General features: G+C 41.1%; 1 protein-coding gene across 3 annotated transcripts in view; it reads left to right on the forward strand.

Moving 5' to 3' along the window:
* COL24A1 (collagen type XXIV alpha 1 chain) overlaps positions 1–23,037 on the forward strand; it is a 460,026-nt gene that overhangs the window by 246,083 nt on the left and 190,906 nt on the right. For all 3 annotated transcript variants that reach the window (XM_033916356.1, XM_033916354.1, XM_033916355.1), the window contains exons 22-24: positions 4,651–4,695; positions 15,722–15,775; positions 22,751–22,795. In XM_033916356.1, the coding sequence (XP_033772247.1) occupies positions 4,651–4,695; positions 15,722–15,775; positions 22,751–22,795 (144 nt within the window). The remainder of the gene's footprint in view (positions 1–4,650; positions 4,696–15,721; positions 15,776–22,750; positions 22,796–23,037) is intronic.

Here is a 23,037-nt window from a genome sequence, read left to right on the forward strand (position 1 = left end):
CATACCAGTTCTTCAGTTCAAGGGTATGTGGAGTCATAGTATCAGTTCTGCAGGGTCTTGTAACCTGAGTCCAGCTGTCCTCCATCAGCATGGCCTCTTCTGCACTGATGGAAATCTTTGATACATCATGAAGCATTTCATCAATGTATCTCTCATTCTCATGGATGCTTCTCAGTCTTGTCACCTTCTCCTCTCTTAGTTTCTTCATGAGGGATTCAAGCTGAAGACAGCTTGCACATGGAACCCCACCCTCTCTGCTTGGGTAAAATTTATGTCTGCACAGAGACAGAAGCTGTAACCTGGGCAACAGGTTTGGTGACACAATGTTTCCTAGCCATACTGTGGTTGCAGAAGTACTTGCACCTTTCACCAAGTTTGAAGGCCAGCAGGTAAGATATTCCAATTGAGTTTTCTTCCCCTTAGCAGATCCTCACTCAGCATCTCTTCAGGACAAGGAGCAGCTGAGTTCTAGATTAGTTTTTTCGGCATGAGCTTAGAGAAAGTGCCCCTCTTATCGTTACACCAACAAGGCTCCCCTTGAGCTGCTCAAATATTATTTCTGAAGATGGAAGAGTAGTAGAGACTACTGGAAGCAAAATATGGCAAAAAATTCAGTAACATGTTCATTTTTTGTTGGTTGGGGTTCACTGTTACTAATATCTAAAGGCAATACTGTAACCTAAGATGCCCACATTTATGCATGTGTTGCACAGGTAAATATTTAGAATACTAGTACTTATGCACATAAGTGCCCATTTAACCACCAATTGTGTCAGCAGAGAGCTTAAGTACCATTCTGCAAATTGCTGCATAAGTTACTTAGACCCCCTTTTATTAAGCTGCGTAAGGGTTGAGTCTCAGAGCTTTTACCGCAGCAGCCTGCAATTAAAAAAACCCTTTACGCAGCTTGATAAAAGGGAGCCATAGGGTATATTTGCAACTGGAGTGTAACAAGAGGAGCATGGGTGGAACTTAGGGCTGCCACTTATGCAGATACCGTAAGTTAGGTGGATCCTTGCTATATTTAAGTACTCACATTTATGCCAGCTCTAGGACTGGTGTAATTGCGAGCACCTAAATATTAGGAATGCCAATACTGGGTTACACTATTATTCTATAATGGAACCTAGACATCTACATTCTATCATAGAAAAGGCACCTACATTTGGCCTTGGGATCCTCAATAGATCTGTTTACTTATAGAATTACCTTCTTTTTACTTACCATAAGTCAAATGGAATTTTTCTTCAAGAGCAAGTAGGAAGATAATATTGGATTTTTCTTTTCTTCAAGAACAAGTAGGAAGATAATATTCACACTCTTGGGTGACGTTATCAAGACAAGAATGCTCTCCACCATCTATTCTAGAACCTTTTGGAAGCACAGAGACTATGACAGTGCCCAGGTACAGAATCCTAAAGCTTGTAGAAATGAAGATGTGGGAAATCCCCCTCTTGTAAAGCAGGTGAATAAGAAGATTGATTTGATACATTGAATCAAAATAGTCCTTGGATTTGGGTGTAGCCCAAAAGATCTTTTGAGAGTGGGGCTCCCCCTTAACAGATCTTTTTGCTACTCATCTCAACAAGAACATTCCTCATTTTTACTCCAGCCTAGGGTCTCATGGCAAACTTATATGTCTTTCTCCTCTCTTGGGGGGGTAGACCTTCTGTATACCTTCCACACGTATTATAGCAAGGGCTCCCCTGAAACTCAAACAGGACCATGAAATCATGATCATGTTTGCACCTTATTGGCTAAAGCAAATATGGTTCTCTCTTCTTCTGGAGATAGCCTCCAAGAATCCATGGAAACTGGAGTGTTTCCCAACTCTCATCTACATCCCAAATACCAGTCCCTAGCTCTCATGGTTTGGATGTTGAAAGGTTAGTTGTGGATTCATTCAGTCTACCACAGAGTTTCTGCTTGCTTCCAAAAGAGAGTCCACTAGAAGGTCCTATGGTTTCAAATGGAAGAGATTTGCCATCTGGTGTGAGAGTAAGGCCCTAGATCCTTTCTCTTAAGAACATTAGAACTTAAGAATAGTCTTACTGGGTCAGACCAATGGTCCATCAAGCCCAGTAGCCCGTTCTCACGGTGACCAATCCAGGTCACTAGTACCTGGCAAACCCAAAGAGTAGCAATATTCCATGCTGCAGATCCAGGGCAAGCAGTAATTTTCCCCATGTCTTTCTCATTAACAGACTATAGACTTTTCCTTCAGGAAATTGTGCAAACCTTTCTTAAAACCTGCTTCAATACCTTCTACAATTGTCAATCAGGACTTAACACCAACTCAGTTAGGGTTCACCTCAGTGCCTTGGTAAGCTCATCTCTTTAGTTGTTTGCTTCTTGCAGGGCCTGCTTTTGTTGAAGCCTCCCATCAAGCCCCCTATGGTGTCATGGGATAGAACATTTTTTTACTCAGCTGATAAAAGCACTTTTTGAGCCACTTCATGTTTGTCATCTGAAGTACCTGATTTGGAAAGCCTTATTTTTGGTGATGGTCATTTCAGCACACAGGCTGTAGTAGCTGGTTCACCCTATACAAAGTTTCACAATAATAGAGCGGTCTTGGGCTTGTATCCAAATTTCCTTCATAAGGTAATGTCAAAATTCTATCTTGGTCAATTCTTCCGCCAAGATTTTTCCCCAAAAAACATGCCCATAAGGGTGAAAGTGCATTGCACACTTTGGACTGCAAGAGACCTTTGGCTAACATTTTACTCCTTTTGACCCAAACAGGACGGGACTGCCATTGGCAAACACACTCTTTCAAACTGACTAACACACTGCATTTATTTATTTATGCACAAATTGGGCTGACGTTAGAGACTTATCTCATGACTCATAAAGCGAAAGCCATGCTTGCATTGGCAGTCCACTTGAGGTCAGCCTCCATTGAGGAAATCTGCAAATTGCAACATGGACTTCAATTTACATCTCACTACTATTTGAAACAGAGCTCATGATGTATGTTCATACAGTGTGTTTATATAGTATAGTGTGTTCATATAGTCTTTTGGGGGTCTAAAATCCATTTCTGCTCCCCCACTCTAGTTCTTTCTGTTCCAAACTGTCTAAAAGAGAAAGAAAGTAAAAGAGAAAAGTTTCTGCCAAGTTGATTAAGATATTTTGGAGCCTTTTCTGTTGTAGGCCTTGTTATTTTTTCCTCTTTTTGCTAGCTAAGAACTCCCAAGACTAAGAATTATCATTCTGCTTGTTCTCAGAGAAAACAAAGTTACTCACCTGTAACAGATATTCTCTGAGGACACCAAGATCAATATTCTTACTCATCCAACCATTTCCCCTTGGAGTTGAATTCTATCAGCCCTCCATACGAGAATCTGGGTGTCATCGTAGACAATACAATGAAACCTTCTACCCAAGGTGTGGCGGCGGCCAAAAAAGCAAACAGGATGCTAGGAATTATTTTAAAAAGGGATGGTTAATAAGACTAAGAATGTTATAATGCCCCTATATCACTCCATGGTGCGACCTCATCTGGAGTATTGGGTCAATTCTGGTATCCTTATCTCAAGAAAAATATAGTGGCGCTAGAAAAGGTTCAAAAAAGAGCGACCAAGATGGTAAAGAGGATGGAACTCCTCTTGTTTGAGGAAAGACTAAAATGGTTAGGGCTCTTCAGCTTGGAAAAGAGATGGCTGAGGGGAGATATGATTGAAGTCTACAAAATCCTGAGTGGAGTAGAATGGGTACATGTGGATCGATTTTTCACTCCGTCAAAAATTACAAAGACTAGGGGACACTTGATGAAGTTACAGGGAAATACTTTTAAAACCAATAGGAGGAAATTATTTTTCACTCAGAGAATAGTTAAGCTCTGGAATGCGTTGCCAGAGGATGTGGTAAGAGCGGATAGCGTAGCTGGTTTTAAGAAAGGTTTGGACAAGTTCCTGGAAGAAAAGTCCATAGTCTGTTATTGAGAAAGACATGGGGGAAGCCACTGCTTGCCCTGGATCAGTAGCATGGAATATTACTACACCTTGGGTTTTGACCAGGTACTAGTGACCTGGATTGGCCACCGTGAGAACGGACTACTGGGCTTGATGGACCATTGGTCTGATCCAGTAAGGCTATTCTTATGTTTTTATGACTTAATTGGACCCACATAGCAGCGATGGGTGGGAAAGCATTCATATGTGTGTGAGGCACTTCCAAAAGCTTCTCGAATAGATGCTGGGAAGCATTCCTACATAGGCTTTATTGTATGACACTACCCAAGAGTAAGATGAGTCATCCTGCTGTTCTCAGAGAACACCTACTATAGATGAGTAACTTTGTTTTATATGAAAATGACATGCGGAGGGCATCAACACTTCAGATAGCTATGTGCTTTCCTACATTCATTTCTCAGTTAAACGACTTTCTTGTTAGCACTAACAGTTCAGATCTTAGAAAAAGCTATTCCACTAGCTATGGCCCTCCCTAGGCTTTAAATGGATTCTCATTAGAAGCTGATCTAAAACTGATATAGGAGGATATAGGAGATAAAGAACCACAAATTTATTTATGAAATCAATCAGATTACAAAGCAATAAATTCCAGTTTTGCATAAATTGAAGAAATAATCCTTGGATCATTTAATGTAAATAAGTAGTTTGCAAAAAACTGTTTTGTTTTTGTTAGGGAGCTGAAGGACCGATAGGACCTCCTGGAAATGTTGGCCCAAGGGTAAGTCACAGTGATAACATTTTTAACAAAATGAAAAAAGAAAATAGGAGGGTTGCCTGTATTCAACTTAAATGAATATTACATTTTTTAAAAAAACCTTGCAAATTAAAAAGCATGCATTTATTTAAAATAGGCCCATGTTAATATGGGGTACTATTAAGCTATGTTATTTTACCACTAACTTGCTATTTTGGTACAGGTCTTTTTTTTACAATGAGACCTAATTATTCATGATTGGGGTTAATAGTAAAATAACACACCTTAAAGGTAGCCTATGTTGTTAACGTCCCTCCCCTCCCCCTACCTTAAATTTGCTGTAATCACTTCTCAGTAGTGTTTTGTTTTGGTTGCTGTTAACACTAATAGCAACCATAGACACAGACAAACTTATTTGGATATTAATTTTGGACAAGTAGTATGATTGTTGTATTAGTTTACTTGACTGTACAGAAATAAAGGTCTTTAAAATATGGGGGATGCCTTCTGTATACCTTCCATACCCAAAGCACAGCGGTCAGCAGAAGGCAGCCTCAAAGCAGGTTGCTCATGGCCAGCCCTGGCAGGGCCTTTCCTCTGATACATCGGAAGTGATGCATCAAAGGAAAGGGCTGGCCACGAGCAACCTGTTTTGAGGCTGCCTCCTGCTCACCGCTGTGCTTTGGGTAAAAAAGAGAGAGGGAGGGAGGGAGCGATGGAGTTCACGGCTCAGGACCACCACCTGCTTCTGTCACTAAGGGGCTTGAGGGACGGAGGAGGGCTTTGCGGTTCAAGACTGCTGCCACACTTGTGCTTCAGGGTGGGAGGGAGGGGGTTCATAGCTGCTTTGGGGCTTGAGGGAGAAAGGGATGATTTGCGGCTCAGGATGCTGCTGCGCTGGTGCTTTGGGTCGGGAGGGAGGAGGGGCTTTGCAGCTCAGGACTGCCGCCGCTTGTAGCTCTTCGGGGCTTGAGGGACGGAGAGGGATTTGCTTTGGGGTACATTTTTTTCCTCACCAGCAATTTTTTTGCCAGTTGGGTAATAGTCCCGGTTAACTGAGACTCTACTGTATAACATTTTAACCAAGTGTCTGAATGTTCATCCCTCAGTGCATAATTTGTATATGGAATTACCCACCCCTCTGCACACTCAGCCATGTAACTTTCATAAACTCCTTTTTTCAGTTTTAATTCAAACAGGTGAATGCTGTTTTAAGCCCACTGTTCACAAACACTTCTTTTCAAGCTTAGACATTATCCTGACCTACACTATCCTGCTGCCTCCTCTTCCAGAAGTTTCAGGCTAGAGGGTAATGAAGGTCCTACTACTCACACAGGCATAGGTATACTTCTCCCTCCTGCCCATCCCAACATGTTTAGAGCTCTGATCCCTGCCAGCAGCAACAGAGAGTTCAGAAAGCCCAAGTGGCTCCCTAGCCAAAGCAAGGGACAGGCTTTTCACTGGCACCATGACAGCATAGCCACCGCAAAAGTTTCTATTCCCGTATTTGAGAGAGGCTGAATTGTTTCTAAGCAAAGTGTTTCCTCGTCACCTCATTCCAGTGGGTTCTCAAAATAGTCCAGGGTAGCTATCCCTTTTGGCAAAACTCTTCCTCAAACTTGCCCACCAAAAGCATTACAAGGCTAAACTTTCAGCACCAGGAATGACTTACAGTGTTGACCAGTTTTTATGGATTTTGGCAATGCTGAGAGCTTTCTGAAAGTTAAAATGAGTGTAAACTAAACTGCTGTGTTTAGCTGATGCTTACCGCATGGAATGTCTGTGCTGGGAACAGGTGTGCTGCTTCAGAATGACAGTTGAAATAGAAGACTTTTTATTGGCTGTCCAGGCCAGCTCAATTACACTTCAGCACAGACAGACAGACAGACAATTGCAGCAAAATATTATATACTGTAAGATGATTAATACTTCAGACTGAAATACCTCATTTTGGTGTGTTCTCTATATATATTAAATACAAGGTATTTAACAAACCTTTTCTAGTCATTAGCAACTGTTTGTGCTAATACATGAATGTGGGAATCTAGTAATGGGGCGAGATTTGTGTTCTTTTGGAGGAAACGACCTTATTGCAGATGGAATTGCTTGGAAGCTGAACATCTCACCACGGTTTGTGAAAAAAGTTGGCGAGAGGTGAAACTTTGTTGCCAAGAAGAATATCTGCCTATTATCGCAAGCCCTTGTCCAGTGCCAGGGATGACCGAAATTGGTCAACATTGTGTCTGCAGAACAGGAAAGCGAGTTTGCAGTGCTTGCAGCAGGAGTGGAGAGAACAAGCAGTGGCAACAAGTGCGAGAACAGTTCATCATCATCTTTTTGGAGCAGATTTGAAGGCATGTTCAGAAAGCTATTGCTCACAGAAGCTTTGAAGAAGAAAAGATTACCCTGGGTCAATAAATATTCATCCTGGACTGCAGAAGACAGGGCAAGGTAATTTTATGAAAATAAATTTTAAAATCTTCATAGCTTCAGAACCACTTCATTTTGAATAAATAATTTTAAAACTTTTATTATGTATTTCAGCTGCTCAAGTCATAGTAAAATCATGTTGCATCATAGTAACATAGTAACATAGTAGATGACGGCAGATAAAGACCCAAATGGTCCATCCAGTCTGCCCAACCTGATTCAATTTAAATTTTTTTTTTTTTTCTTCTTAGCTATTTATGGGCGAGAATCCAAAGCTTTACCCGGTACTGTGCTAGGGTTCCAACTGCCGAAATCTCTGTTAAGACTTACTCCAGCCCATCTACACCCTCCCAGCCATTGAAGCCCTCCCCTGCCCATCCTCCTCCAAACGGCCATACACAGACACAGACCGTACAAGTCTGCCCAGTAACTGGCCTAGTTCAATCTTTAATATTATTTTCTGATTCTAAATCTTCTGTGTTCATCCCACGCTTCTTTGAACTCAGTCACAGTTTTACTCTCCACCACCTCTCTCGGGAGCGCATTCCAGGCATCCACCACCCTCTCCGTAAAGTAGAATTTCCTAACATTGCCCCTGAATCTACCACCCCTCAACCTCAAATTATGTCCTCTGGTTTTACCATTTTCCTTTCTCTGGAAAAGATTTTGTTCTACGTTAATACCCTTTAAGTATTTGAACGTCTGAATCATATCTCCCCTGTCTCTCCTTTCCTCTAGGGTATACATATTCAGGGCTTCCAGTCTCTCCTCATACGTCTTCTGGCGCAAGCCTCCTATCATTTTCGTCGCCCTCCTCTGGACCGCCTCAAGTCTTCTTACGTCTTTCGCCAGATACGGTCTCCAAAACTGAACACAATACTCCAAGTGGGGCCTCACCAATGACCTGTACAGGGGCATCAACACCTTCTTCCTTCTACTGACTACGCCTCTCTTTATACAGCCCAGAATCCTTCTGGCAGCAGCCACTGCCTTGTCACACTGTTTTTTCGCCTTTAGATCTTCGGACACTATCACCCCAAGGTCCCTCTCCCCGTCCGTGCATATCAGCTTCTCTCCTCCCAGCATATACGGTTCCTTCCTATTATTAATCCCCAAATGCATTACTCTGCATTTCTTTGCATTGAATTTTAGTTGCCAGGCATTAGACCATTCCTCTAACTTTTGCAGATCCTTTTTCATATTTTCCACTCCCTCTTCGGTGTCTACTCTGTTACAAATCTTGGTATCATCTGCAAAAAGGCACACTTTTCCTTCTAACCCTTCAGCAATGTCACTTACATACATATTGAACAGGATTGGCCCCAGCACCGAACCCTGAGGGACTCCACTAGTCACCTTTCCTTCCTTCGAGCGACTTCCATTAACCACCACCCTCTGGCGTCTGTCCGACAGCCAGTTTCTGACCCAGTTCACCACTTTGGGTCCTAACTTCAGCCCTTCAAGTTTGTTCAACAGCCTCCTATGAGGAACTGTATCAAAGGCTTTGCTGAAATCCAAGTAAATTACATCTAGCATATGTCCTCGATCCAGCTCTCTGGTCACCCAATCAAAAAATTCAATCAGGTTCGTTTGGCACGATTTACCTTTTGTAAAGCCATGTTGCCTCGGATCCTGTAACCCATTAGATTCAAGGAAATACACTATCCTTTCTTTCAGCAACACTTCCATTATTTTTCCAACAACTGAAGTGAGGCTCACCGGCCTGTAGTTTCCTGCTTCATCCCTGTGACCACTTTTATGAATAGGGACCACATCCGCTCTCCTCCAATCCCCAGGAATCACTCCCGTCTCCTGAGATTTGTTGAACAAGTCTTTAATAGGACTCGCCAGAACCTCTCTGAGCTCCCTTAGTATCCTGGGATGGATCCCGTCTGGTCCCATCGCTTTGTCCACCTTCAGTTTTTCAAGTTGCTCATAAACACCCTCCTCCGTGAACGGCACAGAATCTACTCCATTTTCTCGTGTAACTTTGCCAGACAATCTCGGTCCTTCTCCAGGATTTTCTTCTGTGAACACAGAACAGAAGTATTTGTTTAGCACATTTGCTTTCTCCTCATCACTCTCCACATATTTGTTCCCAGCATCTTTTAGCCTAGCAATTCCATTTTTTATCTTCCTCCTTTCACTAATATATCTGAAAAAAATTTTATCTCCCTTTTTTACATTTTTAGCCATTTGTTCTTCCGCCGGTGCCTTTGCCAAACGTTTCTCTCTCTTGGCTTCTTTCAGTTTCACCCTGTAGTTCTTTCTGCTCTCCTCTTTTTGGGTTTTTTTATATTTCATGAACGCCAACTCTTTCGCCTTTATTTTCTCAGCCACTAGGTTGGAGAACCATATCGGCTTCCTTTTTCTCTTGTTTTTATTGATTTTCTTCACATAAAGGTCCGTAGCCATTTTTATCGCTCCTTTCAGCTTAGACCACTGTCTTTCCACTTCTCTTATGTCCTCCCATCCTAACAGCTCTTTCTTCAGGTACAAATCAGTATTGTATTTGTACAGCTTGGCTTTTTAGATAAGAGCACAATGCAAATCCCTGATGATTGTGTTCAACCGGTGCTTAGATGCCTTGGAAAGCAATTCTACAAAGACTTTGTAGTTCAGACAGTGAAACATTCACTTTCTGTGATGGTGTGGAGAGCAATTAGCATGTGTGGCCTAAGCTTATTGAGGGGACCATGCGGCACGATCAGTATCAGAAGGTTCTTGAAACATGGCTACTTCCCCAAATAAAAGCTTGGTAGGTGAAAACCTTGAAGAAAAAGGTCATCTTTGAACAAAACAAGGCCCATTGCCATACTGCTAAGAAAATTAAGAACAACTTTGCCCCAAAACAAGTTAAATTTTTGGACTGGCCAGGAAACAGTGTGGACATAAATCCAATGAAGAACATCTGGAAGATCTTGAAGGACAAGATGCATGACTGCACTGTCACAAACAAGTGGCAACTAGTGGAGAGACTGATACAAGAATGGTACTACAACAAGGACATCAAAAGTATGCAAGGAATATGTGAAGGCATGTCAGATCATATAAAGGTAGTAATAAAGGCATACAATGGATGGATATAATTTTTACATTACGCTGACGGATATTCAAATTTTACATAAAGTACTAAACATGTTTTGTTGTTAAATTTTACATTTCTCTGTATTTTGCAGTTGAAATATTTGAGTCATTTTCAATAAAAAAAAACAACTTATATCATAAAATCCATAATAATTTGGCCAGCACTGTAAACAGCAGTTCTGCTCCCTCCTGCATACCAGAGTTATCAAATATGGCCCACTAGCAGAAAGAGGGATTGGATTTTCATCTACTTTGTATTGCCAAAGAAGGGGAAAGGGAATGGGGACCTGTATACTGCTTTTTTGTTGCTTTGGCATTTCAAAGCTGTTAGTCAAAGTAGTGGGCACTTGAGGATTAAAGGACTGAAGGTCTATCAAGCCCAGTATCCTGTTTCCAACAGTGGCCAACCCAAGTCCCAAGTACCTAGCTAGAGCCCAAGTAGCAAAACGGATTTCATGCTGCTTATCCTAGGAATAAATAGTGGATTTCCCCAATCCATCTCAATAATGGCCCATGGACGACTCTTTTAGGAAATTATCCACACCTTTTTTAAACCCTGCTAAGCTAACTGATTTCACTACATTCTCCAGCAACAAATTTTAGCATTTAATTACATGTGTGGAGAAATATTTTCTCCAGTTTGTTTTAAATCTACTACTTAGTAGCTTCATCACATGTCCCCTAGTCCTAGTATTTTTGGAAAGAATGAACAAGCAGTTCATATCTACCCTTTCCACTCCACTCATCATTTTAAAGACTTCTATCATATCACCCCTGAGCCATCTCTTCTCCAAGCTGAAGAGCCCTAGCCGCTTTAGCTTTTCCTCATAGGGAAGTCATCCCATTCCTTTTATCATTTTTGTCTCCCTTCTCTGTACCTTTTCTAATTCCACTATATCTTTTTTGTGATATGGTAACCAGAACTGCACACAGTATTCGAGGTGTGGTCATACAAGGGTATTATAACATTTTCATCTTTATTTTCCATTATTTTTCTGATAATTCCTAACATTCTATTTGCTTTCTTAGCAGCTGCTGCACATTGAGCTGAGGGTTTCAATGTATCCTTGGCAATGACACCTAGATCCTTTTTCTGGGCAGTGACTCCTAACACAAAACTCAGCATCAAGTAGCTATAGTTCAGGTTCCTCTTTCCCACATACATCTCTTTGCACTTGCTCACATTAAATGTCATCTGGCATTTTGACACCCAGTCTTCTAGTCTCACAAGGTCCTCTTGCAATTTAACAACTTTCAATAACTTTGTGTCATCAGCAAATTTAATTATCTCTAGATCTCATCTCTAGATCATTGATAATCCCATCTCTAGATCATTGATAAATATGTCAAAAAGCAATGGTCCCAGCACAGACCCCTGGGGAACCCCACTTTTTTCCTGTATATTTTTGGAGAACCCCACTAGTTACCCTTCTCCATTGAGAATATTGACCATTTAAATCCACTCTGTTTTCTGTCTCTCAGCCAGTTCTCAATCCATCAAAGGGCATTATCTTCTATCCCATGACTTTCTAATTTCCTCAGAAGTCTTTCATGAGGTACTTTGTCAAATGCCTTTTGAAAATCCAAATACACAATATCAACTGGTTCACCTTTATCCACATGTTCATTCACCCCTTCAAAGAAATACAGTAGATTGATGAGGCAAGATTTCTCTTGACTAAAACCATGTTGGCTTTCTCTTATTAATCCATTCTTAAGTATATGTTCTGTCATTTTGTTCTTTGTAATAGTGTCTATAATTTTGCCCGGCAACAACGTCAGACTTGCAGGTCTATAATTTCCTAGATCAACTTTGGAACCCTTTTTAAAAATCAGTGTCACATTGGCCACCCTCCAGTCTTCTGGTACTATGCTAGTTTTTTTTTTTTAAATTACAAATTACTAACAATAGCTCTGCAAGTTCATTTTTCAATTCTATCATCTGGCTTAGGTGATTTGCTACTAAGCAGTTTGTCAAATTGACCCATTACATCATCCAGTGATACAGAGCTTTGTACGAGTTTCTGTAATTCATCAGAATTGAATACAATTTCTGGCACTGGTAATTCCCCATCTTCCTCAGTGAAGACCAAGGCAAAGAATTCATTTACTCTCTCTCCTATGGCTATGTCTTCTCTGAGAGCCAATTTTGTCCCTCAGCCGTCTAGTGGTCCAACCAATTTTCTTCCCGGCTTCTTGCTTATAATATACCTAAAAAAGTTTTTACTGTGTGTTTTTGCTTCCAACAGCACCAGGATTTGATCTCACTATCTCTCAGTGCAAAGGCAGCAGTTCAACCAGTGAGCCACAGCCCTTCCTCCTGAACCAGAGCCCTTTCTCCTGCGCCACTGTCCTTCCTCATCCGAGACCTAAGGGCCTTGAAAAATATCTGGGAAAGGAAAAGTTCAGCATGATTTCCCTGGGCACCCTATTTCCCTTAATTTAGGGAAATGATTGGCTACGATATCTGGACTTAAAGGATGTCTACACTCACATTCTGATACATCCAGCTCACAGGAAGTATTTTGGATAGTGAATATGGAAACACCACTACCATGAATTGCCCTTTGGCCTTGGTCCCAATCCCAGAGTTTTCATGTGGGGAAATTCTAGAAACAGTGCCTAAACTTAGGTGCTGGCGCCTAAATAATATGTGTTGGAATCGCACCTATGTAGGCGCTTTAGACCACCTAATGCCACTATGAGCATGGCTAATGCCAAAAGTGGCATTAGGCAGCCTAAAGTGCCTACGTAGGCACTGGAAATGTAGGCCTGGAAAACTCTGGCCTACAATCCCGGCACCTATCTTTTGCAGAGGCACAATTCTCTATTGGGTTCCATCATGTGATGGACACTCAATCGGTTGCTGCTTTTTAGGTGGCCACCGATATTGGCGCTCTATAGAGAATCCAGGCCACAATGTCTTACAGAGGTCACAGTATCACTACAAATGATTCTTGTGTTTGCCTACCTGGACAATTGACTGGTTAATAGCACCTCAAAGTAAGATGCTCAGGAATAAATGCAGAAAGCTATTCGGGTATTGGAGCAGCTAAAATTCATCATAAACTTTCACAATCCCATCTCCTTCTTGTGCAATAATCAGAGTTCTTAGGAGCCCTGCTAGGCATAGCTCATGCCTGAGCTTTTCTTCTCACCCAGTGATATACACATTAGTTTCTGTAGGGCTGAAAGTTCACCAGAGCCAGCAGGTATCTGCTTGGTTGATATTGAAATTGCTTGGTCATATGGCCTTGACTGTGCACATCACACCCATGACATGTCTCCATTTGAGGCCAGCCCAGTGGGTCTTAGCTTTTTACTGGTCTCAAATCACAAGAAATCTAGTGGATACCATCACTGTCACTTAAGGTCCCTCCCATAGGAGGGGCCTTAAGCAACCTGGGCCAATCAGAGCCTCAAGCCCCTCCCCAGATGCATTGGGAAAGGCTTGCCATTTTGAAGAGATGGGCCTGCTGGCTGGAGGGAGAGGGTGGGGATAATCAGAGGCATGCAGGGGGTTGTGTGGTGTTGGGAGAGAGTGGGGTTCGCTGCCGATGGGGTGTTGGGGGGTGTTGCTTGGTGGCGGGATTGAGTGGGCATCTCTCCTGCTGCCAGGAGGTGTTGGGGGGAGGTGTTGCTTGGCGGCAAGAGGGAAGATGCAACCTCAGCTTTTAATTGCTCACAAAAACTACTATAATTCATAATACACATTCTCAAGAAGCATGCTTTTACCACTCCCCCTAAAAAAAAAAATACCATAATTTGTAAACCAGGTCATTTTTAATTTGTTTCATTAGCCACATTCAAAACACATGCCACAAGATGCACTTTTCACAGTGCTGGGACTGTATCGGCCAGTCGCTGATTTTTTGTTGCCAAAAGCCGACACCGCTTTTTGAGAATGACTAGGCGATGTTGAAGAATCCACTGGAGTGCTCATTTAAATATTTAAGTATCCATTTGCATGATAGTTTTGGAGACTGCTAGAAAGCTCACAAAAGACCGCAATAAACCATTTTGATAATCTGCCACTAAAATGCATGCAGGCCAAACTGGCTGGAACCGGTTTAGCGACCACATTAAAGGCAACCTTAAGTTTTGAAAATCTGACAATGAGTTAGAAATCGATGCCTAGGATGCCTACCTTCCTTTTCAGACTGATTGAATGATGGGATTTAGGATTGAAGAGTGGGAAATAATTAGTATATGAGTAAGAAACAGGGTGAAATGGGAATAGGTGAAAGTTGAAAGTAGGTTGGTAAGCTGGCAAATAGGCAAGAAGTGAAATTAGGATGACGATGGGGATTACACAAAGGTGTGATAGAGTAGCAAGATTGTAGATAGGAATAGTACAAAACAATAAAACATTTGAAAAAGCAATGAGGGAGAAAATGTGGAGAGATGACGAAGTGGTTGATACCCAATAAGTTGATAATTGAGTTTAAACCTGGTATGTATACCATTTGAAGGTCCACACTGTAGCTATGCTAACCAATTAGCACAGTTCAAAATAATATTAACTAGTTTTTAACAAATGGGTAATGTGCACATATGAAATATACCATGGGGTGTCTGAGTGTGCCCTAGGGCAGTGCATTTTAACCAGTGGTAAGTACACATTAGTACTTAGTTCAATTTAGTAAAAGGACCCCAAAATATTGTACCAAAATGAATGAGGTTCTGTAACCTTGCTGGACAACACCTGGCTAGGGTTACCAGAAGTCTGGGAAAACCCGGGCATATCTTCTTTTTAGAGGACTGTCTGGGTGTCCAGAGGAATTTCCAAAACCCAGCAGTTTGTCCGGGTTTTGGAAGGCCCTGAGCTCAGGGCCGCATCTGGAGGGCCTCTGTGCACTCGCAAACATTGATGTGACATTGTTCAATCGATTTGTAAACTAAGAATTTAAACAGCTCTGCTAATTCAACCAGTAACCTTAAGAACTATATAGCTTTCCACTTCTTTCATTATGTAAGATTGTATTGTTGACTTTGATTGTAACCTCTTCGCTGATTGTCCAGCGCTTCTAGTTGTAAACCGCTTTGAACTTCCATGGCTTTGACGGTATATAAGAATAAAATTATTATTATTATTATTATCACGCTGATATCAAACGCAACCCTGAGCTCGGGGAAGGAGACACAAGGTTCATGTGGGGGTGGAGCAAGGCGAGGCCCAGGACAGGGCCAGGTGTCAACTTTTTTTTAAGAGGAAATCTGGTAACCCTATACCTAGCCATAGTTTACCTTCTAGCATCAACCTAGAGAAGTTTTATCCTATTGGTACCCATCTGGCTACTCTGCTTTATTGTCTCATTGTTAGGTCATTGTTCTTCTTTCTGACCCTTGTTGTTGGTTTTTGTTTTGTTTTTTTCTGATCCCTGAGGGTTTACTATTGACAATACTGCAAACTCATAAATCCTTTTTTTCTTAGTGTCCTCTACATATATGTCTCATGCATGTTTAAAATATTTATGGATGTTCTTTTTGTTTGTTTCTTTGTGGTTTGTTTGTTGTTGTTTTTTAATTTTAGGGAAAACCTGGTCGGAAAGGTCATATTGGTGAACCAGGACCTGAAGGCTTAAAGGTAATATCAGCTCTTGAATTTACACTTAATGATTTTTTACTAGGCATATGATGTATATTTGAAAAAAAATTGTTGTCTTTTGTCTTTTTGCTTACCATGCTAGAACAAAAGACCATATTTAATTTAGAGGAATATGTTTACTTAAAAGGTTTATGTTCTGTATTGTCAGTAGCAGTCAAGACTGGTTTCAAGTGGGTGTATAGAAAAAAATAATATAACGAACAGAGCTAAACCAATAAAACCAGTGAAAGTAACAAGATTAAATTCAAATTATCTTTCTTATCTTGAGGCTAGAGAGTGATGTTCAGAATCTTAACTCCCTTAGAATAGGGCTTTTGAAGGTAATTTTATAGCAGATTGCCTGGTTTAAGAGGGTAAGTAGGTAGCTATGTAGGTGCTAATGTATAAAGAGACATAGGTACCTACAGGTATGTGTCCTCACAAAATACTGGAAAAACAAGGAATAAACTGCAGACAAAATGTACAAAGATGCAGGCTATGTTTATTGTATCAAATTTAAATGCGGCTAGTATTACCACCCTTTAAACAAACCTAGAGACCCAACACGATCCGTGTTTCGGTAAACACGCCTTCTTCAGAGATCCAGGGTTAGTTAGGAATTAGAATGCAATATGAATTGATAATAAACATGAACCTGTATAGTTCTGAAAGGCAAACACGTACCGACAAACTCGGTCAAAGTTTGCAAAAAGAGCAAAAAAAATACTAGCATACATGGCAGAAATCACAACTCAGTTGCTGACACAGTTATTCAAAGTTGTTAAATTGCAAAAGAATTGTGAAAAATTGCAAGAGGACATTGTGAGACTAGGAAACTGTGTATCTAAATGGCATATGACGTGTAATGTAAGTTGCTAGGTGGGGGGGGGGGGGGGGTAGGGGGATGGAGGGCGGGTATGGGTGTAAAAAATGTAAAACCTTGGGTTTGCTTGAGGCTGAGGATGTTTTGGGGAAACTCCCCTTTACTCATTTATGGTTCAGTTTTTAGTATTTTCTGCTGTCTGTAAAGTGGACTGATGTTATTGCTTGTACCTTGTCTCAAGTTGCTTTAAATAAAGTTTTTTAAAAAATGATATGTAATGTGAGCAAGTACAAAGTGATGCATGTGAGAAACAGGAACCCATACCATAACTGCGTGATGAGGGTTCCACATTAGAAGTCATCACCCAGGAAAAGGATCTAGGTATCATCATTGAGAATACATTGAAACCCTCTGTTCAATGTGAGCAGTGGTTAAGAAAACAATAGAATGTTAGGAATTATCAGGAAAGGAATGCAAAACAAAGATGACAATGCCCTTGTATTACTATATGGTATGGCCGCACCTCAAATATTGTGTGAATCCTGATTACCTCATCTCAAAAAAGATATAGTAGAATTAGAAAGGGTACAAAGAAGGGCAATGAAAATGATAAAAGAATTGGGATGACTTCCCTCTGAGGAAAGGCTAAAGTGGTTAGGGCTCTTCAGCCTGGAGAAGAGATGGCTCAGGGGAGATATGATAGAGGTCTATAAAATACTGAGTGGAGTGGAATGCTTAGATGTGAATCACTTGTTTACTCGTTCTAAAAATACTAGGACTAGGGGGTATGCGATGAAGCTACTAAGTAGTAGACTCCATGTTGAATAATATAGGAATCCTTCTGGTCTACATACCCCCAAACTCCCGATCAGACAATATCATCAAACTGAGAGAAATAATATCAGGCCTAGCCTGCCACCACACCAAACTGCTCATTCTTGGAGATATCAACTTGCCTCTTGAATCAAATACCAACAAAGAGGTCACTAAACTCAAAACAATGCTCAGAGACTGCCAAATCACAATCATATCTTCAGGCCCCACACATGAAAAGGGTCATACTCTCTACATAACTCGTATCCACCCCACCCCCACCCCATCTCACCTCCGATGCCAAATGGTCCCAAGTCCCCAATCTTAACCTCACAATGGGAAACCTGCACAACACAAAACAAACCCAGATCTCTTCTGAAATAGAGTAACTGAATCCCCGGCTAACCCTTCAAACAGCACAATTGCAATGCTAGCAAATTGGAACAAAAGCATTACCAACATCCTAGACACCTTTACCCCCCCCCCCCTTTGCCTTCACAAAAGAAAACAAAATTAAACCTTGCTTTGGTATACGGAGACCCCGAGAACAGAAAAACAAATGTGCAGGTGAATAGAAAGAACATGGTGAAAGTGCAAATCACCGGACCATAGCAATAAACAAATATAAGAACAGCAACTCAGAGGCCAAGAAAAACTATTACACCAATAAAATAGGTGCCAAAACCATAAACAACAAAAAAATTATTTCTCCTAGTATAACAATTAACACCCCTGAAACATGACTCCGCAGGACACCACAACAAGACCACTGCCCAAGATCTTGCAAACTTTCTCAATAAAATCAAAATAGTTCAGTCAGAAGTTGCCAAAATATCCACCACCTAAACATTACATATCTATATTCCTGAGCACCCCTTAGAACCTAATAATGCAGACCAAATGTGGTCCTCCTTTACCACCTTATTAACCTCCTAGTACAAACAGGGCTTTAAATCACTTAAAATGGCTTCAGCTAACTCAACAATAAATACCTACTAACTTTAAGAAGCCTTCTATTGCACTTATCATTTTTTTTTTTTGTAGATTGTAAGCTCTTCTGAGAAGGTACTGTCTATTGTATGTTAAAATGTACGGCGCTGCGTATGCCTTTCAGCACTATAGAAATAATAAATAGTAGTAGTAGTGGTGGTTATTAGCGCAGGGAGCTGCGCTGAATGCTCTGTGCTGCTCCCGACGCTCATAGGAAATTTATGAGTGTCGGGAGCTGCGCGGAGCATTCAGTGCTGCTCCCTGTGCTAATAACTGCTATTGCGGTTTAGTAAAAGGGGGATAAGTGCTGTCCCAATCGCAATTCCCACTAAATTCCCCCCCTTACCCACCTCAACCCTTTAGTGTTGTATTGCTGCTTTTTTTTCCTCTCATTGCTGTGTCGCCTTGAGCCTGATTAGCTATTGTGCGATGCACAAATGTCTAGAAAATGTGGTGAAAGCAGTTAACATAGAATGGTTTAAGAAAGGTTTGGATAATTTCCTAAAACAAAGGTCCATAAGCCATTCAAACGTAGCTATTCAAATGTGAATAGGGATGGAGGAGTAATAGGCTCTGACCGATTTTCAGAGGGTTGGGTTCATGAGGAACTAGCTAAAAAGATAGACAAAGCGATGGTTCCGGATAGTGTACATCCTAGGGTGCTGAAGGAACTTACAGAAGTTCTGGTAGTTCCGCTGACTGGCCTTTTCAACGAGTCTCTAGAGTCGGGAGTGGTACCAGAGTACTGGAGAAGGGCGGATGTGGTCCCTCTCCACAAAAGTGGAAGTAAGGAAGAAGTAGGGAATTACAAGCTAGTAAGTCTGACTTCTGTGGTAAGCAAATTAATAGAAACACTTTTAAAACAGAATGGTCAAGTTTCTGGAATCCTGTGGATTACATGACCGGAGGCAACATAGATTCTCTAGAGGTTAGTCTTGTCAGACAAATCTGATCAATTTCTTTGACTGAGTGACCAGAGAATTGGATAAAGGATGTGTGCTAGATGTGGTGTATTTAGATTTTAGCAAAGCCTTTGACAGTGTTCCACACAGACGTCTAATAAATAAACTGAGTGCTCTCGGGATGGGTCCCAAAATGACAGGCTGGGTCAAGAACTTGTTGAGTGAAATGGATGTCAACAGTGGTGTTCTATTCTTGGGCCTGTGCTTTTTAACATTTTTATAAATGATATTGCTGAAGGATTATCGGGTAAGATTTGCCTCTTTGCAGATGATACCAAAATCTGCAATAGAGTAGACACACCGGATGGTGTGAATAACATGAAGAAAGACCTGACGAAGCTTGAAGAATGGTCTGAACTTTGGCAGCTAAAATTTAATTCTAAGAAATGCAAGGTCATGCATTTGGGCTGCAAAAACCCGAAGGAACGGTACAGTTTAGGAGGTTTAGGATGAGACAATGCCATGCATGGACCTTCAGCAAACACTGGATGGAGCACCAAAATGCACAGTACAGTTTAGGGGGTGAAGAACTTGTGTGCACGACAGAAGAGCAGGACTTGAGTGTGATTGTATGCGATGATCTTAAGGTGGCCAAACAGGTTGAAAAAGTGACAGTGAAAGCTAGAATGATGCTAGGTTGCATAGGGAGAGGTATGGCCAGTAGCAAAAAGGAGGTATTGATGCCACTGTATAAGACTTTGGTGAGACCTCATTTAGAATATTGTGTACAATTATAGAGGCTGCATCTTTAATAAGATATAAAAAGGATGGAGTCGGTCCAGAGGAAGGCTACTAAAATGGTATGTAGTCTTCATCATAAGGCATATGGGGACAGACTTAAAGATCTCAGTCTATATACTTTGGAGGAAAGGGAGATATGATAGAGAGTTTAAATACCTATGTAATGTAAATGCGCATGAGTCGAGTCTCTTTCATTTGAAAGGAAACTCTGCAATGAGAGGGCATAGGATGAAGTTAAGAGGTGATAGGCTCCGGAGTAATCTAAAGAAATACTTTTTTATAGAAAGAGTGGTAGATGTATGGAACAGTCTCCCAGAAGAGGTGGTGGAGACAGAGACTGTGCCTGAATTCAAAAGGGCCTGGGATAGGTACGTGGGATCTCTCGGAGAGAGAAAGAGATAATGGTTACTGCGGATGGACAGACTAGGTGGGCCGTTTGGCCTTTATCTGCAGTCATGTTTCTATGTTTCTATTATTAAGATGGGGATATCCACTGTTTATTCCTAGGATAAGCAGCATACAGTGTTCCCCCGCGAATTTGCAGTTCACGGACTCACTAATTTGCAGTATTCTCCGACCGCCTCTTCCTGGACTAAAGTCGGGCTACACCAATCAGGAGCTGCGTGTCAAAGCAGCTCCTGATGGGTATAGCCTTACTTTAGTAACCGGTGTTGTTTTTGACAGACACCGGTTACAGAATCCAGCTTTTAGGCGAAGGACTGGCTCCTCCTTCGCCTAAAAGCCCTTCTGTTGGACGTTTAGGGCTTAGGCATTTTTTTGGTTCCTTATGGCCAAAACGTGTAGACGTCGTGGGGGTGTACTTTTAGACGGAGTGGTGATCTGGGCGTTTAGTAGAGGCAGGCCATATTCAAAACAAGGACGTTTGTTTTGGTTATGGACACTTTCCCTGCTTCTGGGTTGAACGTTTAAGGACTTAGGCCAAAAAGGGACTTAGACAGTTTTTTTGATTATGCCTCTCCACTTGTTTAATTTTAGCTATTGTTTTCTGATTTCCTGAATATGAATTGTGAATATCTTGTAAAGGAGATCTGTAGAGTCCTCTGACTGGAAATGAATACTCATGATTTTGAAGAGCATACTTGTTAGTAGTATTGGCTCTTAAATTGTACAATTACGCGCCACTCTGCTTTTTTCAAACCATTTTCGTTTTTCTGCTCAGACACGTACATTATTTTTAGCTCATATTTTTATCTGTGTACCCTACATCATCCAGACCCCTGAGGAAGGCGGTCTCACCGAATCACAGACCGTGTAGGGTCCAGCAAGACAATCATACATGTATTACAAATTCAGACTTTTATCTGTACTTTTATTGTGAAGAGCGAATAATAAATCATCTTTCAGAACATCCACAGTCTTTTGGTTTTATCTTTGGGGAGGGTTGTGTTTTTTTTTTTACAATCTCAGGAGCTAAACAGAGTTCTTTATTTTTATCACTAATTATTTAAAAACTTTAAAGCAGTTTGTGCAGCAGAGGAAACAGTAGGTCTATGATGACTTTTGTTCATTCTCTCTGTGGGCCTGTTTTACAAAGTCATACGGCAACAGCCCCGAAGCCCTTTAAATCTCTATGGGCTTCGGGGCCGTTACTGCGCTACAGCCACTAGCGCGGCTTTGTAAAACAGGCCCTATGTGTTATTCCATGCCACAGCATAGATTTACAAGTATCTACCAGCAGGAAAAGGAAAATAGAGGCGGAAAAAGGAATGGGATTTGATATACCACCTTTCTGTGGTTGCAGTCAAGCAGTTTACATATTATACAGGTACAGGTATAAGATCCTTTATCCAAAATCCTTTGGACCAGGCATATTTCAGTGTTGGGAATTTTTTTGGGGGATGATAATGTTAAAGTCGGAAAAATACAAACCATAAGACCATAAAATTGCCACCAAACCCTTTTTTTTTTTTTTTATTTCACTGGCTGACATGTCCCTGCCTCAAATTTTCATGCAGGATACTTTCCACCCCTCTGACCTTTTCTGCTTCTGAATCTGCATCTCTTTGCCACTATCCAGCCCGCCAGTCTGAATTGTGCAGAGGAGAAACACAAACGCCTGCATTGGTTTCAGTGTGTATCAAGTCAGGGAAATTGACTGCTTCTAGTTCACGTCAAATTTCAGTATTTTAGATAAAGGATCTTGTACATGTACTCATTTTGCACCTGGGGCAATGGACTTGCTTAGCGTCACAAAGAGCTACAGTAGTAATCAAACCCAATTCCCTAGGTTCTCAGGCTGCTGCACTAACCACTAGGCCACTCCTTCACTCCAAATGTTAAGGTTTAAAGATCACGAATGCTGGAATTATTAAGGGCTTATTTTACAAAGTCACGGTAGCGAGTTCCAGTGCGGCAAATATGATGCAGCCCATAGGAATGAATGGGCTATATCGTATTTGCTGCACGGGAATTACTACCGCAGCTCTGTAAAAGGGGTCCTAACTGTACTAAATAAAATATACCTCGTATCCTTCGTTTAGTACTTATATTAATAACAGTGAAGTTAAAGTATATTTTTTTTTAGCTAAATAGAAAAACTGAACGTTTTGAAAAATAAAATTAAAACATTGAAATATGGAAAAGCAGATGAGAATAATAAACTTTAACAAACTTTGGTATTAACAGGGAGAACCAGGAGATCCAGGAATCATTGGAAAAACTGGTGAAGCAGTAAGCATATTTTTTTTTAATTATATATGAATTCTGTTGTGAAAAAGACTATTACTTATGGGCAGGGAAAAGTTGACTCAGCTTAATTAGGGAAGCTAGAAATTGCACCATAGGACTGGCTTACTGTGCACACGGGGAACTTTTCCTACCTTTCCCTCACCACCACAGCATACAATAATTCTCCCTCCCTCCTCTCCACCACTATCATGTTCAACAATTTTTCCTCTTTCTTCCTTTCCCCA

The sequence above is a fragment of the Geotrypetes seraphini genome, chromosome 12 (genome assembly GCF_902459505.1).
Source record: "Geotrypetes seraphini chromosome 12, aGeoSer1.1, whole genome shotgun sequence".
Lineage (NCBI taxonomy): Eukaryota > Metazoa > Chordata > Amphibia > Gymnophiona > Dermophiidae > Geotrypetes > Geotrypetes seraphini.